The 15,825-nt window shown below is 44.7% G+C and overlaps 1 protein-coding gene across 4 annotated transcripts in view; it reads right to left on the bottom strand.

The window, feature by feature from the left end:
* Window positions 1–15,825, bottom strand: part of smap1 (small ArfGAP 1) — a 44,383-nt gene that overhangs the window by 5,190 nt on the left and 23,368 nt on the right. For 3 of the 4 annotated variants that reach the window (XM_068327371.1, XM_068327370.1, XM_068327368.1), the window contains 2 exons: window positions 9,668–9,731; window positions 6,155–6,291 (listed from right to left, as the gene is read on the bottom strand). In XM_068327371.1, coding sequence (XP_068183472.1) covers window positions 6,155–6,291; window positions 9,668–9,731 — 201 coding nt within the window. The remainder of the gene's footprint in view (window positions 1–6,154; window positions 6,292–9,667; window positions 9,732–15,825) is intronic. The other variant, XM_068327369.1, reaches the window with a different exon arrangement.

The following is a 15,825-nucleotide window of genomic DNA, read 5'->3' on the forward strand; positions in this document are numbered from 1 at the left end:
TGTGTGTGTGTGGAGTGAGAACAGAAGGAGGTGATAGTCTGCTGGATGTCATGAATAGGATGAGAGGAGACAGTGTGATAAACAGAAGCCAACAAGAACACTTAATCCACAGCCAGTCGCACGCAACACACACACACACACACACACACACACACACACACACACACACACACACACACACACACACACACACACACACACACACACACACACACAGCCTTGTGAGCTACGTTGTTTTCAGCTGCTTAGCAGGCAGCGCTGCACCGCTCCGTCTCTCTGTTGACTTCCTTTGACAGGGGGGGGGGTGTATGGGGGAGGGGGTGTATGGGGGGGGGGTGACACAGCATTCCGAGGAGCGCATGACTCCCCTTATGTCACCGCACTTCAAACTGTCCCTCCCCGAGATGACCTGGGACAAACAAAACCCGGACACGCCGGATCGTTTTCGTCCTTTTGTTGAGGATGCTATCGGTGTCGGAGCGGAGAGACGAGGACGATGATGATGATGATGATGATGATGATGATGATGATGATGACGATGATGATGATGAAAGGTGAAAAACAAACAGATGCCGAGGAGGAGAGAATGACGGAACACAAAGGAGAACTGGGATGAAATATGAAAAGCAAGGTCAAGTTGCAGGGGGCGGGGCCAAAAAGGAAGAAACGAGGAGCGAATTCCCAGACGGGTGGTTTTCCTCTCCGGTGAGGTCGCTTCAGGTAAAAATGAAACGAAACCTCGACGTGGATACATCCCATTTAGTTTTTTTATAAGGTTCTGTTATCACTGGACACGTCCCCTCACTTCTATACTAAACATATTTATGGTTTGGACATCTTTTGGACATATTCTGCGTAACTGTAATGTTTGTAACTCCAACTGTAATGTTTGTAACTTGAATAAATGATAAATTCAGAGTTATTAACATTGAGGAGTAGTTACATTTATATTACATTACATTTAGTTACATTTATTAGTGACATTTGGCCCTCTGAGGACCGCTGTTACGCTGATGATGATGTGATGTGATGCTGATGTGGCCCCCCTCGGTGAAAATGGGTTTGACGCGCCACTATTTAGTGTATAAATTAGATTTACATTTATTTCCAACAAGTGAAACCAAAGAAAAAGTCAATTCAGACTATTTAGAGTCAGTAAATAAAAAAAGACTTTAAACTTTTGCGTCTTGAAGGGAGCAGAAGTATAAACGCGTTAAATCCTAATATTTGACAATTAAGCGTATTTAACTGCGTTGTTCCCAGACATTATTCTGCACTGGAAGCTGCTCATTTTTTGATATCCGCACACAATGGAAGCTAATTTCAGTGTTTTTTTGCTCAAGGACACATGGATCAAACCGCCGCTTTAATATCCCAGTAAATTTATTCTGAATTATCCTAAAACTATCTCGCTAAAGTAAATTAAAACTTTTGTTCGACTATTTGGAGAGCAGGAATGGTTTCAGGCTCTTTTTTTTTTTTTTTTTGGGAAAAGTTCTTCCCAACAATCAGAAACCACGCTGGTTTTTATTCCGGCCTTCCTTTCATCCAAACAGATTCGTCGCTATCTGGAAAACTTGTGTCACACACACACACACACACACACACACACACACACACACACACACACACACACACAGTCCACATAGTGTGTGAGGTGCTGCGGGGCTCCTAGCAGCGCCGGTGGAATCGAGGGGCCTCTCAGACAAGGAGCCATTGTTCCAGGAGAATGTTGGTGTTGATGCTGCAGCCGGAGCGCTGAATTACCACTGATGGCCTTCTTCTCACCGCCGACACACACACACACACACACACACACACACACACACACACACACACACACCCTTCTCCCAACAGGTTTTCATCACTGCTTGAAACACTAATACACTCCCCACCGATAGACCATCTGTGGCTTTAATACCATGCTGGGCTCTGTGTGTGTGTATGTGTGTGTGTGTGTGTGTGTGTGTGTGTGTGTGTGTGTGTGTGTGTGTGTGTGTGTGTGTGTGTGTGTTTGTGTGTGTGTATAGGTGAGCTCATGGATTTTCCTCTCAGGACTGTGGAGCTGCACCGGAGCGACGAGCCAATCAGGAGACGCCCTCATCGTTACGGAGACGCCGATAGCTTCCTTCCTCTTGGAAGCCAAAAAAAAAACACCCGCGGGTCATTAGTTTGTCGCACTTGTTGATTGCAGACTCACACACACACACACACACACACACACACACACACACACACACACACACACACACACACACACAGTCGCAGAGTGTGTGAAGACGTTTGTGTGGCGCAACAACACACCGCTAACCTCCTCCACACGCAGCAATTACTCATCTTTTAATATTTACTCGCTGGTTTCATTTGTTTTATTCCACATCTGCACACGGCGTCGTCCAATCAGAGCGCAGATCTCATTATCTGTTTGTAAAGTCAACGCGGTCTGTTGATGCATTAACTTCACACACACACACACACACACACGTTGTGATTATTTCTGGACATGAAGCGAACTACTGTATATTATATCATGTGAGAGCGTCGCTCCATCCCGCTGCGATGCCTCCTCCTCCTCTTCCTCCTCCTCCTCTTCCTCTTCCTCCACCCACAGCAGTGAGAAGATTGCAGCTAATTAAACAGATGAATTGTTCCAAGTGGTGCTTTTAATTGTCCAACGGCGGCGTAAACAACTAATCCTTCATTAAACATATGAACTTTCTCTCGTACTGCAAGAGCGTCTGCTTAAAAGAACGCTTTTTTTTCCCCCCTAGAGGTCACATGACTGCAGCTACCCAGTCACAGATGGGTAAAATCACGCGGCTTCGGTATTAGCTTTTAAAAAAACGTTTTTATTACTGCAGGAACGGAGGAAATTAGAGCGAGTTGATGCGTTTAAATAAAAAGTGGTACCACAGGACAGCAGTCGGCTGCTTCATTCAGCCCTTCAAGAGGAAAGCTGTTCTCGGTGGCGACGACGGCCGATGTTAAACACAAAATGTGCCTTTATTTTCACTTTTACTGGGTTTAAAACATCCACCCGGATCGGAGGTGTTAGCTTCTGCACCGCTGTCTCGCCACATGTGGAACAGGAGCAGCTTTTTCAACTTGAACTGCTAGCTAAGTAGCTGATTAGCATTGAGTTAAAGGCTCTCTGATCCAATCAGATTTGTACTTCCTGTCTACAAACACGACCTCATGAGCGCCTCCTGATTGGTTGGGGGGGGGGGGGGGTCACTTTGCGTCATCCGTTACCGAACGGAGCTCGACGGCGAGGAGAGGGATGGAACGGAGGGGCAGGAAACAGGATTAATGGATCCGAGGAGACGGGAGGGGGTGGAGCCACAGATGGGAGGGGGGTTAGAGGGGAGGTGGGAAGTGTGTGTGTGGGGGGGGTAATCTCACCGTTACAGCAGCCCATAATTGTTCTTCAAGCCTGCGTGTCGAGCAAGACGCTGCCTGGTGCGGCCCCCAGGAGGCTCTAAGTGTGTGTGTGTGTGTGTGTGTGTGTGTGTGTGTGTGTGTGTGTGTGTGTGTGTGTGTGTGTGTGTGTGTGTGTGTGTGTGTGTGTGTGTGTGTGTGTGTGTGTGTGTGTGTGTGTGTGTTATATACTATTTGAATCCCAGGAATACATCTGGGATTGAAAGAATTGGAGGAAATGGGTCGCTGTGCGTTTCGATGTGTGTGTGTGTGTTAAATGCATGTTGTCACACCTGTTTACTGCAACTGTGCATCATCCAGCGTGTGTGTGTGTGTGTGTGTGTGTGTGTTAACGCTTTAACATATGCATCCCCACGATTCGGCGTGACCTCATTTCCTGCCGGTGGAGGTCGGCGCCGCTCCTTTATTTCTCCTTCTCTCTCTCTCTCTCTCTTTTTTTTTCCTCTCCTCCTTTATTTTAAATTTGTTTACCTGTGAGATGAAAAGAATCCAACGCGTCTGCAGACGCATCCAAACCCACCTGAGCTCTTCCCCCTCCTTCCTTTATTACTTTTCATTTTCTTTTTAAAGGCCTATGACTCGTTCCTGACTGACTGATATGAAAAACCAAAACCTTCCATTTCATTCCAGGTCTTCATTTGTGTGGAAATGAGTTTTTATTCTACTCCTTCAGTAAAATTGGCGCACTTTGAAGCAGATTTCGCGAGTTTGCTACTAATATATCGTCACATCGAGGAAGAAAATAAACCTGCTGTTCATGTTTTTCCTATTATTCAGTCACCTTCAGATAAAACACCAGATTTTAAAGTGTTTTTCTATCTTCCAACTCAAGCAGAACAAAGTGTTTGTCTACTTTGCTCTAAAACAGGAAGCTAAATGCACAGTTCATTTTACCTCCAGAAAGTAGTGCATCCCTGGGATGCGCTTCAAGAAATATTTGTGCATCCCAACATAATAACAATATATGGTAAAAACCATATATAAGGATTGAGTTTTGCCAACAGTACAAAATGAAAACTAAATTTAATTTTACTGATTTTATTAATAACGACGTCAGAACTGTTTAAGTAAAAAGAAGAAAAGAGCAAAAGTATATATTAGTTTTATCAAAATGTTAAAGTCTGGTAGTCATTCTAAAAAAACAGTTTTAGAAATAAAGAACTTTTGCTTTTCCCTCAATAGTTTTATTTGCCTTTAATTCATATATTCTCCTGTGGACACTGCACCAAGCTGACAGAACCTTCCCCACACACGTTTCAGTAATATCTGTAGTAATATCTGTGGTAATATCTGTAATAATATCTGTAGTAATATCTGTAGCAATATCTGTAGTAATACCTGTAGAAATATCTGTAGTAATATCTGTGGTAATATCTGTACTAATATCTGTAATACTATATGTAGTAATATCTGTAATAATATCTGTAGTAATATCTGTAGTAATATCTGTGGTAATATATGTAGTAATATCTGTAGTAATATCTGTGGTAATATATGTAGTAATATATGTAGTAATAACTGTAGTAATATGTATAGTAATATATGTAGTAATATCTGTAGAAATATATCTAGTAATATCTGTAGTAATATCTGTAGTAGTATCTGTAGTAATATCTGTCTCTTTTTCTCCATTACCTTTTGATTGTGTTTTATTCAAGAAAGCACCCAGTGTCACTTGCTTTTTCTTCAACTTTTGCATCTTTTTCGGAAGCGTGGTGACAATCAATCAATCAACCTTTATTCGTATAGCCCCTTAATCCCATCAGCAGACGTTCCAAAGCGCTTTAACAGACAGACAAACCCAACAGGACTCTTCTTGTTCTCTGGAGGGTTGAAATTTAAGTGGAGAAATGGATAAATTGTGAATATTTTTGTTGAATGAAAGTGCGCTTTTTTTTACCACAATATTAAATCGCGGAAAATAGTAGCATCGATTTTTTTCATTGCAAGTATTTAGGAGCTTTCTGACGACCGTGCATCTCTGTCAAAATATGTGCATCAAAGACGCACGCAAACGAGAACGCTGTTAAACGTAGCCTGTAGTGGAACGCTGTGCTCCATTCTCCTACTCTGGACTCTGTTTCATGACAAACAAACCAAAAGGTGCTCGGAGTGACCGACCACAGCAGCGCCGGAACGCTCACGGCGTTTACCGAATGGTGCCGAGGAAAATACGTCCCCTCTCCGTCTCTACCGGCCCCTCAGGGCCCCTGAGAACTCCAGGTCCCCTCCGAGCTCTGCAGGCAGCTGTGACTTGGATTTATTACTAATTTTAATAGAACGCTGCTGCTGGTGTTTGGATCAGAAACAGCCGCGGGCGTGAGTTTTTGTGTTGCTGTGTCGCTTGTTCGTCACGTCGTTGTTGGAACAAACCAGACAGAAACACCTGAGATCCCAACTGAGGGTTAAAGAATGGAAATAAAAATCATTCTGTCATTGTCTCGTCTCTACGCTCCGACTCGGTGAAGGACATCGGCCAAATGAATTGAATAAAAGACAGTGTGTGATGTGTGATGGTCTGTTTAATGTGATGCTCAGAGAGTGTGTGTCTGCACGTATTAATGTCTGTGTGTGTGTGTGTGTGTGTGTGTGTGTGTGTGTGTGTGTGTGTGTGATGGGAGTCCCTGCAGACGCCCCGTGCTGCAGTCTGCCTGTGCTGATAAGCAGATGAGAACCTGAGACGTGTCCGTGTGTGTGTTCGTGTGTGTGTGTGTACCTGGGTCTGCTGTGTGCCGCTGGATGAGGGGAGAGGGTTGGACACCATTGGTCCAAAGATGTCCAGCTCATCACTGATTGGTGCAGCAGAGCCCGGGCTCTTCCCACCACCGCCGCCGCCGCCCCCCTCTGGAGCGTCTGAGGGAGAATAAAGACACGCGTGTAAACAGGTTTCTGGTGGTTTTGTCATGAGTTCAGAGATTCAAGCGTGTGTAAAATAATTACGTGACTCAACAATGAATCTTAACCCTGAATCTGTAGCTCACCCACGAGCGAGCACCATGTCGCTCTGAGCAAAGCATGATGGGATTGGTCAGGAAGAGAAAGAAAACTTCGATAAATGTTGGGAGAGAATCCACTGGCAGCCAATGAGTTAAAATCACATTCACAGAACTTTATTTGATAAAAATGTTTGCTTTCATGTATATATATTTAAATATATATATATAAATTTACAATTATCATATATCATGTGAAGAAAAACCCTCAAAAAATTGATTTGAGCTGTTTTTTTAAAAATATTTTCCCTTTGAAAAAAGAAAATCTTTGCATATTTCTGAGTCGCTTTTGTTTTGGGTGTTTTAAATCCAGCGAGTTAATAGCAATATAATAAGACAAAGCTCTAAATAAAAACTAAAAAAAAACTAAAAAAAAACTGGGACAGGACTTCCAAAGGTTATTTTCTTTATGACGAACTCAAAGAACAAATAAAACTGAAGCAGAATGATGTGATTGTTTATCTGTTGGGCTCTTTCCCATAAAAAACGCCTCCTTCAAAAAAGATTTTAAAAGATGGATAAAGATGATAATGGATTGGACAAACGATGGCGTTCTGATGGCCGTGAAGTGTCATCATTCACTCCCCACACTGAGGACGGTGTCAGCTTTGAAAACAGGACACACCCCTGGGGGGGGGGGTGAAATAGTGACGCTCCGGCTCCCGGCGGGCGGCTGGAAGGATTGATTCCACGTTTGCAGCCGGACTGAAGCTCCTCTCCTGATTGATGCTTCATCTGCCGTTCCGTTCAAACACATTAGCTAAATTGAAAATATGACACCCCCCCCACACACACACAAACCCCCCCCTCCCATCACCGCTGATGCTGCTGGACGGCTTTCAGTCTAAAAACTGGCAGAGCTGCGGAACAAAAGCCGGATCGCCTTCAGCGTTCAGGTTCTGAGCCTCATTGGAGTCAAACGCCTTCACATTCACATATCCAACATGACCCCCCCCCAAAGGGAGAGGTCTACTCCTTAATGTGCCAATCAGCTTCCCAGCCCCCTCCAGCGGTGAGCAGAACAGCCCATCATTCAGACCATTCTTCTGCTCCATCCTCTCCGCTCCGTAGGGCGCAGCATCAAAACGCCGGCTCCAGCAGGGCGGAGCTAACGGCTGCCCGACGGCGAGCAGCAGGGGGCGCCGGCGAGCGCATCAGAGGACCGGGAAAGCGTGTCGATCGCACGCGCGAGAGGCGCCGCTCCGGTTTTATTGAGCATCTTATGTGTCGCCCCGTCGAGGTTGTTTAAACGGAAATGAGTGATGGAGGAGCAAACGGAGGGAGGAGACACACACACACACACACACACACACATTCAGGATTACAACAACTGTTAAATGCTAAGCTAAGCTAGCCGCATCTCGACTTGTCTTCACGGAGCCGATGATGGACGCCAGGTGAGAACGCCAACTCGGCACGGGTGAAAGTTCAAACGCCCGGTCCGAAAAGAGAACGCCTTAAAGCGGGCGTGTCGAAGCACGCGGCGCCCGCCGTCATCCATTTGAATCGTTTTTTTGTTGTTGTTTTTTTTGCGGGAAGCGTCCGTGCATCACAGTGCCTGGATTTCTATTTTAGCAAAAGACGCCTGCAGCGTTTTAGCAGGAAATCCATGTTTAATTCAAACATCTAATTAAAATGATGTGAATTAAAGCAAAAAAACAACAACTAACAAACAAAAAAAACGTGTATTTCCATACGAGGTTAAAAAAACAAGGTCGCTGCTAGAATACAGGAAACGGTCTTCTCAATCCAACACGTCAGGAGAACAAAGACTCGGGCGTTCCATCAATTCAGGCTCCTGAAATTGATTCCGTCGCTCCTGAAAAAGATCTATTTGGGGCGGGATGGAACTCTTCCGAGAACGAGACGCAAACAAAAGGAGAAACCGACTCAAGAAGCAATTTTTTTTCCTTTTTTTATTATTATTATCATTATTTTTATTAACGGTGTTTAAGAAAAAGCCTCGGCGGACCTAAACCGAAGAAAAAGAGGCAAACAGGGGGGTCGTTTGCGTAAAGATAATTATCTGAACGTTCTCACATTTTTATTTCCCACGCAGCCCGACAGAGTGAATTAAACTTAATCGAGAAATTTATAGCGGCGCGTTAAAGGAGCGGAGAGAGAGAGAGGCTCCTGGACAGGAGAGGAAAGTAACTCCAGACATGAGGTGGGGGGGTTGGGTGGGGGCGCTGAAGGCGCGCTGCCACGTATTTGACTTATTGATTATGTGTGAAATCTCATCCACTGGACGTGGCTGCGAGGTGTGGAGCAGCACTGGTTATTTATAGCGGGGGGGGGGGGATCGATCGCGGCCGCATCCTCCGGCTCCCGCTTCCGTCTGCAGGCTTTAGCTTCAAGCTTTTTTTTTTTTTTTTGTGTGTGTGTGGGGGGGGGGGGTGATTGGTTATTACACACTTCTAGTGAAAACCAGCCTATATCCACTGTGTGTTTTAGTAACAGATCCACGAGCGGGAAGCGGGAACTCCAGGCCGCTAACGGGTCGAGATGTTGGCCTCGGTGCGTTCAGGCGTCCCAGAAACTTGTCACTCAGTTTGTCAGCGACGCCGAAGGTTTATTTTTGCGTTGAAACCTTCCACGTCGGAATCAATAATCGACCTTCTGCTCCGAAGTAGTGTCACCTGAGACGAGGAGAGACGAGCACCAGCATAAACACTATCGCCTTACGTTCAGCGTTCATTACGACATATCGACCCGCGCCTCGTCGGATATATGATACCCTTGTCGATATTCACCCCTGCACTTTATAGGATGGGGTTTATGTCGGTGGTTTTAGGGATTGTGGGCGCGTTAGCCTCGTGCTAACGGGATGCAGGTACGACAAAACCAAAAAGACAAAGCATTTTATGACGTGCAGGAATTCACACTAAATACGCTCACGACAGCTTCTGTAGAAAATGTATGGAGAAGAAGTAGATTAGAGCTCCACTTGATTCTCACTGAAGCGACAGAATTTATTCAGTAAAACCTTCCTAAAATGTTCCAATATTTCACACTCAATTTATCTAAAGGTAATAGAGGAATTATCCGCTCCGAGGAGGATCGTATCCTAGCAGTGTGTTGAAAATGGGTCAATACAGTACGGCTGTTTCAGACACCTGTGATTATCACCAGACCAACCCCAAAACAGTGACTTCCTCACCCCCCATGAATGATTTCACTAACATATCTCGTGTTTTATGCAGCCTGGAAGATGGTGGAAGGTTGGCGAGTCTTACCTAGGCCCAGGAGGTCCACGGCCGGCTCCGTGTTTTCCTTGCCGCCAGTTTTACTCTCCGACTGCTGGGAGAAACGAAACACATGGAGTATGAATGAGATGACATTTAACTCGCTGGCTACCAATGAGGTCTATAGACGCTAATTATGCGTTTCAACGGGAAGGGCTGGGAGAGCTCCCTATTGAAAAACAAATAGTGCTGACCACACCCTATGGGGTTAATAAGCTGGGACAAGACCAGCAACCACAAGAACTGAAGAAGCCTCTTTGACGAGAGGCGAAACAACTTCAAGAAACCATCCTAAAGTCCAGTAGATTGATTTAAACAGCGCTGGATAACCATGACCTGGATAACTGAGAACCTACACAGACATTCAGGGAAGAAAGAGTTTCACGATCGTGAGAAAAGATGATGAAGTGGATGAACGGATGAAGCTTTGAATCACATCCTCTTCCCTGCAACCCTTGAACCGCAGAGATCAGCTTCAGCGCTCACTAGATTTGCTAAAGCTGCCTCACGTTCCTGTCAAATGCAGACGTGAAATAGTTATATATTCATAAATACATTATTTTACTGTCAAAAGGCTCTTCTCTGTGTTGATTTGTAGAAGGAAATCACTGTTGAGAAGTTTGAGACATCAATAAAGCTAAAAATATTAGCGTCAAAGTCGCCGTTCGACGTGCCACTTTACAGGAAAAGCTTGTTTTTACCAGGGTTTTTTTGGGTTGGTTACTAAATAACCCAAAAGGCCAGAAACAAACCGTTTTTCCCTAATGAAAGAAGAGAGTCTACGCTTTCTTTTGATAGTTTCACTGTGTATATACTCACAGAACTCAATATTCTGTAGGCCTTGAAAGATCAGTCAAAATGCTGCAAAACGCTGGCAGTATGGGGAACTCTGGCCAGCAGCCGAGGAGTTAAACAGCTGTTCTACAGCACATTCTGGAAGGTTTTGTTTTATATCTTTATATCTGACAAATCAAAGACTGGGAGGAGGAAGAAAAGAAAATGAGGCTGGAAAGAGTCACAAAAAGGCCGGGGATTTAAAAAAAAAACAAAAAACAAGGTGTTGAAGGGGAGAGACTATAACAGGTTAACACGAGGGCTTCCACAGATCTACAACACTGGTAACAAACCCAATTTCCCCCCAACAAAAGATCGATGGACCACATTAAAGTCAATGTCGCTCCAATCCAAGGCAATGAAAACAATTACCATGTCCACGCCTAATCAGGAATGCATTGGCTTTGAATTGATGTGTGTTGGGGACGGCAGACCGGCTCGAATTGCAGCAGGAAGGTCATTTGTGAACAACAGCGAAAGGTTGGCCGTGTCGCGCGTTCAGACAGATCGACGGGCGAAACGCAGTTGAGCGGGACGCCGGAAACCCAAAGGTAGCCTCAACAAATAAAAAACAAGGTGAGGAGGAAACGGCTGCCTGAGGTGATGCTGATTCTTCACCGATTGAGGGAAATCGTTTCAGTTGGACAACGAATCAATTTCTAATAAATGGTAGCCCAACGATCTCTGGTGGCAACAAGACCTGGCCCAACCCCACCAGATCTGCTGCATACCAGTTTCTTTTCTTTTTTTTTGCAGTATTCAGCAGCTTCCATCCCCCTCGGGCGTCTAATTTAAAAGTCTTTGAGCATAAATTACACCTTGCTTACCTCAAAAACTTCCTCCAACCCTTTGTCAATAAGCATTTCTCATCCTCACTCGAACTAAACTCGTTCACGGCGACGGCAAATCTGATTATTTCCTTCATCTGACTTCATGATGTAATGAAAAACGAAGAAGCCGGGGGTCGAATCGGGTATTTTGTTTCCTGTTTGGCAGCCTGTCCCTCCTCGAAAGGTCATCTTTAAACCATTTAACTAATTCATTGGCGCAGCTTCTGCAGACAGGATTTGTTCAAACGTTTATCGTTGTGTTTTGTAGTTTTAAGTAATGAAAAGGTGAGTACAGCCGTGGCACGAAAGGTCAAGTGGGCTATCACTATAACCATCAACAAAAGCCCGTTTTAAACACACATAAAAGCTCAATTCATATTGAACAAGGCTTCAACATCCCGCCACACACCTGAATTCAACATTTTACCCTGACCTACACATTTTTGTGCCTCTGGCCTCCTGAAAAAATGTTGCTTTTTGTATTGTGATTATACCTCATCAGGTTTCAGAGATGTGTACCTACAAACGTATAAAAGTGAAAATTTGACCTTGACCTGGTTTTTCAAGGTCAAGGTTCTGATTTAATTTCCATCCCCATGCCTCCCTGAATATAACGCCTTTTGTTTCGTCTTTCTATCTTCTCCGGTTTCTGAGATATGTGCAAAAAACTGTACAAAAGTTGAAATTTGATCTATACCTACTTTTCTCAAGGTCATCATCTCATTTTTATCCCTTTGCTGCCTGAGTAATGTGCTTTTTCTTTCATCTTTCTATCTGCAAAGGTGGTGAAGACATTTGGTGGACGAACGGATGGACGCTGGATGTAATAAGTGGTAGCCCAACGATCTCTGGTGGCAACAAGACCTGGCCCAACCCCACCAGATCTGCTGCATACCAGTTTCTTTTGGTTTTTGTAGTATTCAGCAGCTTCCATCCCCCTCGGGCGTCTAAAAGTCTTTCAGCATAAATTACACCTTGCTTACCTCAAAAACTTCCTCCAACCTTTTGTCAATAAGCATTTCTCATCCTCACTCAAACTAAACTCGTTCACGGCGAGGGCAAATCTGATCATTTCCTTCATCTGACTTCAAGATGTGATGAAAAACGAAGAAGCCGGGGGTCGAATCGGGTATTTTGTTTCCTGTTTGGCAGCCTGTCCCTCCTCGAAAGGTCATCTTTAAACCATTTAACTAATTCTTTGGCGCAGCTTCTGCAGACAGGATTTGTTCAAACGTTGTCTTTTGTAGTTTTAAGTCATGACAAGGTGAGTACAGCCGTGGCACGAAAGGTCAAGTGGGCTATCACTATAACCATCAACAAAAGCCCGTTTTAAACACACATAAAAGCTCAATTCATATTGAACTAGAATGAAATTCCCATCTAACACCTGTTGGATTTAGACGGCAACGAAAACCTGTTTGTTATCCCCGTCTGTTTGATTCCAGACGTCTCCGACCATGCAGCGTTCCAACAATAGGATTAGCTAGCTTTACAATGCTACATCCCACGCCGCTGTGGTCACACAGGAATATGTAAACCCTTAATGTCACTCTACATGAAACGCTTAACTTCCCTGCTGTGTGTTTCGGAGGGTTTTTATAGACATGCTGCCAATATTCATCTCGGATCCAGGCGGACAGGCGGATGCTGACAGACTCCAAGTGGAACAGGTGACAAGACTCTCCCCCTAGATAAAGGCAAACCTTCCCATCATGCCTGCCAATCACACCGCAGCAGACAAAGACATCAGCTGACGGCTGTCACGGCGACCATCTATGGGGCGGATTGTCCCGTAAGTTTGTCACCAATGTAATCGATGGCTTCGGCTTCAGACTAATCAGGACGGCCGACTGTGACGCCACTCCGTCTTCTAATCTCATCTAATCTGACCGAGGCAGCTTTCCTCACACCGCTTCGATCGGGAGAAGTCTAGCAGCAGCAGAAACGACTTTTGTATGTTTAACCTACTGTCATAGAGACATATTTGTGCGCCATTTTTAATTTATGTCACAACCAGCAGGGAAACAAACACCAAGGGAGTCCTGAAGCGAAGAATTATTCAAGAGAGAAGCCGGCTGCCAGAAGTGGTAACACTGCCTATAAATATTAATTAGGTACACGAATGTGGACTTCAGATCCCTTGGGTACCTGTGGCATAATAATTACATCAAAGTAGGGGATAATGCTATTATAAAACGTACTTGATGAGACTATAAGCGGCGGCTTGAAAGCAGACAGCAGCTTGAGTTTCTAACTTTCATGAGAGCGGCGTCTCATGAACAGACGGTTGGGAACGACGCCTGAACCGTCACAGAGGTATTCCGCCTGACATTGGGTTTCTCTAGACTCCTACCACCTTAAGGAGCAGCACAGAACCGTATGAAAGGAATTCAGACCAAATTCTTCATTTGATTGGCTGTATTTCTTAATTTTGAAGCAGAATTACCCTAAAAGTACCGGAAGAACTCCTACTAAACCAGGAGCAGGCAATTAATTTTTACAAAGGTCACATGAGAAACCTGAACTTAAATCTGCTCGACTTTGTTCCATTGTAAAACGCACTAAACTAAATATTTTGAATAATCAGAAGAATAAAACACTCTGTAAATATTTATATTTGGCTATATAACAATGTACTGTTTATGTAATTTGTTTGTACCTAATTTATGATTGCCTCAAGTGGGCCGTACATGTACGTACAAGGGGCCGGATGTGGCCCTCGGGCCCAGGTCTGCACAAAACTAACCGGAAGGGTGGAGCAACTTGGGGGGCATGTGAGATAGATGACCTGACATGTGTGGGGTGATTTTTATGTCCCCATTTATCACTAAAAATAAGAATAAATCCGTACAGTTGAGGACTATAAACACTGAATTATGAATCCCTCGTTTCTGCGATATAGCGACAAACTATTTCACTATTTACGGTAATTTAAACGTTTATGAACCCTCCCCATACTGAAATTCAACCACCTTATATCTGTATTACCCTTTCCCACACTCTGATAGACTGTTTAAGACACTTTTGTATTAAAGAAATACAGTGAGGAACTGTGAGTCGGTGACTACCTACTAAAAATCCACGATATGGTGAAGCCGTGCATCTTGAAGCGCGAACAAGAGGGATTACTGTACTGGTTTTCTTCAGGTCAACAAAGACCCTGCAGGTCCTTCATGCTTCCATCAGCGTCGTGTTCTTTATGATTACATGACACACACTGTTTGTTCACTTTTGACAGCTATTGATTTTTATGTTGTGTGTAAACCTATAATCCAGCCTTTGCTATAAATGTCAGACACTCCGATCTAGGACAACCAGTTTGGACCGAATAAAGGCCCGCCAGCTCTCTTTGGAAACAGTCCCAAATCCTAAAAAAAATATTGACCACACACATCAAACACCAGCTACAGAAATAATCGCACTGGCATCGAATTTCACAAACGATAAAAAAAAAAACGGGAAAGGTGGAAACAAATACACCTCCAGTTTCCGTTTTTTTTTTTTTTTTTTTTAACAGCCAGACTGGTAACCCGCTGAGACTGTACTCAACAGAAATCCACCAATCCACTGTCCTCCTTCACACGTACAAGCAGCAGATGAAACAAACATCTTATCCTCAGAGGAGCGGCAGAGCGAGGTGATGGAACCAACAAACCAACTGCGAGGAGATTGGTGGGAGACGAGGGGCCGCAAATTGGTTGGAGGTGAGGAAGAGAGGACGAACGCAACAGGGACAGGAAGTGGAGGACAAATAGGGGGGTGGGGGGGGGTGAACAACAGGGAGATAGAAGGAGATGTGAGTCAGACGGCGGCGGATGGCCGAGCTGACGAGAACGACCGCCGCCGCGGCACCGCTAATGGCGTCCACCGTTCAGCGCGAGGCACCGATTCCTGAACCGATGTTCAGGAATCAGTGGTGGCTAACGGCTAGCTGCTGCTAAAGTCCTCATGTTTTAGCCACGATTCATCAGATGTGTCACCGCCTCTTCCTCCTCGTCCTCCTCTTCCTCCTCCTCAGAGGTAGAGGAACAAATCAGACCCCATTAGGATGCATTCAAACTGAATGCTGGGGCAAATAAGGAGCAGAGGCGCCCCCCCCCCCCGTGTGTGTGTGTGTGTGTGTGTGTGTGTGCATCGACGGGAACTGCATTAAGTTAGAAGCCGTTTGGTGTGCTGTATCTGATCAGAACGATCCATCACTCAGCTGGTGGCGCTGACGCACATACACACACACACACACACACACACACACACACACACACACACACACACACACACATACACACACACACACACACACCTCAAAAACAAGACTCATAGTTGTGCACATGAGGGAGAAAACTACAAATTCAAGTAGTGCATGCAATCCTGCACAAACAGCACAACCACAACAAACACACACGCTGTTCACAGAGAAAGACACACACACACACACACACACACACACACACACACACACACACTGGAGTGTCTGAGGAAGGTCAC

The sequence above is a fragment of the Antennarius striatus genome, chromosome 11, assembly GCF_040054535.1.
Source record: "Antennarius striatus isolate MH-2024 chromosome 11, ASM4005453v1, whole genome shotgun sequence".
NCBI lineage: Eukaryota > Metazoa > Chordata > Actinopteri > Lophiiformes > Antennariidae > Antennarius > Antennarius striatus.